This window comes from Helobdella robusta (genome assembly GCF_000326865.2).
Source record: "Helobdella robusta unplaced genomic scaffold HELROscaffold_13, whole genome shotgun sequence".
Lineage (NCBI taxonomy): Eukaryota > Metazoa > Annelida > Clitellata > Rhynchobdellida > Glossiphoniidae > Helobdella > Helobdella robusta.
The window spans coordinates 1214371-1218097 of record NW_008703718.1 but is presented as its reverse complement, the minus strand read 5'-3'; the positions used below and the strand labels follow the sequence as shown (position 1 = coordinate 1218097).

The window sequence follows — 3727 nt, the reverse complement described above, 5'->3', positions numbered from 1 at the left end:
TAATACATCTGTCATTAAGGCTAGAATGTTAGTCAATCATCTTGAAATAAATCAACTGCTATAAACATTTAGTTTTGACTTTTTTTAAAAACGTTCAATAATATAATCAATGTACGTACATCATATTATCATTGTAAAAGAGACGTGGCTAGCAATTTGTATATCTACTTTGATATAAAGTAGTATATACTACGATATGATATCATCTTCCTTTTATAACAACGCCACAGCAACTACACGCTACACAACAACTACACGACACAACAACAAAACCTTAGCGCCACAGCAACTACACACAACAACCACACGGCATGCAACAACCAAACGATACACAACGACCACACGATACACAACCACACGACACACAACAACCACAATACACAACAACCACACGACACACAACAACCACAATACACAACAACCACACGACAGAATCATGGTGTACGCCAACAGCTCCATCAACCCAATACTGTACAGCGCCATGTCGTCGAAGTTCAGGAGAGCGTTCATCTGCCTGCTGTCCTTCAGGAGCAAACGCTTCCACCAACAGCAACAGCTACTGCAGCAACGACAGCAGCTGCAGAGTTTGCAGGCGTATGAAAGGCAAATGCACAACAAAAGATTATCCGCATGTTTGAATCCTTTGTAAACTGTGACAATATTAATGCTGCTAATAATACGAAAGATGGGTGGTGATTGTGAACGAAGATTCTCAATTTATTCCCAAAACATCAAAAGATTAATTTTAGTGACTAATTTTGATGAGAATTTTCTGTTTGATGACCACCCCACTCGAGTTCTTACGCCAACGATCAAACTTGAATTTTTTTTTATTGAACTTTTTTTTCCCAATAAAAAGTTCCACTTATCCATTTCGTGTTTTTTTTTATTAGTTTCTTGTTCAAATAATCAATGAAAACATTTATAAAAAAATGAAATGTAAAAACAATTACAGCAAAAATGATAATCATGAAAATAACGTGGTGAAAAAAACTGTTTAAAACAAAAAAAAACAAATAATCTTTTTAATTTAAAATTTATACACAAAATAAGTGATTAACTTGTCGGTTTAAGAATAAAAAAAACATGGAGAATAATGTACATGCCAGTAAATGTAATTTATTTGTGGCCAGGGAAAGAGTCTTGGCGCCATTGCAACCATCCCCTCTGCACGTGTATATACAGGCCCTGTATATCCTGTCATGATCCTCATACTGCACATACTGACACTGGTTGAAGAGATCTCGAGAGCTGCAGAACCTCGTCGTGCCCACAGAACCTGAGTGACAGGAATGTTTGCGCGAGATGCTGGTTGGTGTGTGGTTGTGTTGAATGGATAAGAAATTCGCTTGAGTGGAAAATTATTTCGGTAGTTAATATCATTCAATTCTACTATAAAAATCGAGTTTGTTTAATTGAGGTTTAAAATGTGTGTGTGAAATAGTTGAAAGATCAGATTAAAACCATAAACAAGGTAGCAGCTGTAAACATTAATTGAATTGATTCAAAGACTTTGAGACACACAATATTGTTTAGAAAATAAATATTAATCCAACATATAGTTTGCAAACAACAACAAATTTCACGAACTAGCTCTCGTATAATTAAATCAATACATGTGAAATAAAACCATTACAATAAATGTCCACCATATTTCCTATCATGTAAGTTTCCAAATTAGAAAAAATTCTTATTTATACTAAAATTAGTTTAATTTGCTTAAACAAATTAACAACATCTTAGCCATCCTCATTTAGGTACAAATTAACAACATCGAATTAATTTGCTGCGACAAACATACCTCCCCAGACTCCAGTAGTTTTGATGCAGTAGGCAGCGGCATCGACTGTACATAGTGTTGGCCTGAGAGCAATTTCATTCATGTTATCATGGTCAAAGTATTCCTTGCAGTCCAAGTTGTCACTAGAATCACATTGGTAGCAATACAAACTGCTGCTACTTCCTAAATAATGGTTTAAATTTATAGAGCTAAATATGTAAAAAATTGTTAATTATAACATTTTGTGAAAATATTATGCTTAATAAAAAAAACTTTAAGAATTTGAAAAAAAAACCAATTTATTTATAAATTATTAGAAAATATCTGATGAAATTGGAAAATAAAAGATTGATTTAATTTTAACACATTAATGGTTAATAAGAAATAGAAATGAAAAATAAGAAATGATTAACCATTTTTAATTTAATAATGTTCAATTAGTTTATTTTATTTAATTAAATTAACTCTTAATTAACGGTTCATAAATCAATAATTAATGAAAAAAATATAATAGTCATATTCATTCTAGTAAATTTTTTGCATTAATTAAAATATTAAATTAAATTATTAAATTTATTAAAATCAACCAATTTTCTATTATAAATTAAAAGTTAATTTTTGATTTGCACAATAAAATCATAAAATGTGTATCAATTGTTAAATATTTTTTTAAATTTTAAATACATCTCCTAAGATAAGAACTCTAAAAAAGTAAAAGAGTCCTAACAACAGTCTTTTAAGACTAAAACTATAAAGATTAGATTAGCATTACATTAGTGATTTAGACATTAGAATTAATGAGTCAATTAGAAAGGAGAAGAGAAGACTGTTGTTAAAATTGAAAGTTAAGAAAAACAAAAAGAATTAACAAGATACATCCATTTTGAGTTGCTTAAAAATATTTGAACAAAAAATACCTATAAAAAGTAACATTTGCAGGAAACAGAAACTCAAAATTTGTTTAATCATTTTCATTTATTGAAAAATTTGTTCGTAAATTCGCCGATCAAAGCAAATAAAAACATTCACTACAGGTAAACTCAGGTAGCAGTTTTACTAAGATACCAAAGATTATAAATCTACTAAATGGTATTAATTGGATCGTAGAATGTGGTTTTATTTAAATGAACGCTGATTATATTCTGATAAACGATTTAGTATTTGAGAACTTTGGTGGTTGAGAAAATAATGTTCAATTGTATTTGATTGTACTTGGCACCTAACATCTAAGTTTGAATTAATTTGTTTTAATAAATCTAAACACTCAATTACTATTCCTCCTATTATCTTACCTGATTCTAAAACTCTTGATGTCTCTCATAAGTTTCGTAGTCTAGGTTTTATCTTTGATTCTACTATGTCTCTCTCTTCTCAGATTAATAGTGTTGCTAGAAGCTCTTACTTTCATCTACGTAGAATAAAAAAACTTTAGCCTTTTCTTGATGATCCTACTCTTCTCCTTCTTGTTACTTCGTTAGTCTTATCTAGGATTGATTATTGTAACTCGCTCTACTATGGTCTTCCTGACTCTATACTCTATCCTTTAAGTAAAGCTTTTAACTCTGCTGCTCGTCTAGTTGCTCGTGCCCCTTTCTTTTCTCATATATCTCCATATCTTGTTCTCTTGCACTGGCTACCTATAAAATATAGAATAATTTTTAAAATTTGCACGTTCATGTATAAGTCTCAATCTAAATTATTTCCTAAGTACTTAGATATATTAATTGAACCTAAACGCCCCGGTTTACGATCGTCTTCTTCTTCTCGCTTTTTCTTAACTCGTGTTAAACACTCTTTTGCCAAATCTGCTTTTGCTTTTTCTGGTCCTTTTCTCTGGAACTCTCTACCTACTTCTCTAACTATTTCTCCATCACTTGCGAAGTTCAGAGCGGATCTCAAGACCTATCTGTTTTCAAAATTCATTGAGGAGCGCTGTTGAACATCGCG

General features: G+C 31.1%; 2 protein-coding genes across 2 annotated transcripts in view; one reads left to right on the top strand and one right to left on the bottom strand.

The window, feature by feature from the left end:
• Positions 1-649, top strand: part of HELRODRAFT_73674 (hypothetical protein) — a gene marked incomplete at both ends in the record, with an annotated part of 20958 nt that extends 20309 nt beyond the window's left edge. Inside the window, one exon of the mRNA XM_009014163.1 lies at positions 433-649. Coding sequence (XP_009012411.1) covers positions 433-649 — 217 coding nt within the window. The remainder of the gene's footprint in view (positions 1-432) is intronic.
• Positions 650-871: 222 nt separating this feature from the next.
• On the bottom strand, positions 872-2825 carry HELRODRAFT_97485 (hypothetical protein). Its single transcript, XM_009014162.1, has 3 exons — positions 2698-2825; positions 1802-1963; positions 872-1279 (listed from the first exon to the last, which is right to left on the bottom strand). Exons 1-3 carry the CDS (start codon positions 2753-2755, stop codon positions 1038-1040), a joined length of 462 nt encoding a protein of 153 aa, XP_009012410.1. The 5' UTR covers positions 2756-2825; the 3' UTR covers positions 872-1037.
• Positions 2826-3727: the final 902 nt, after the last annotated feature.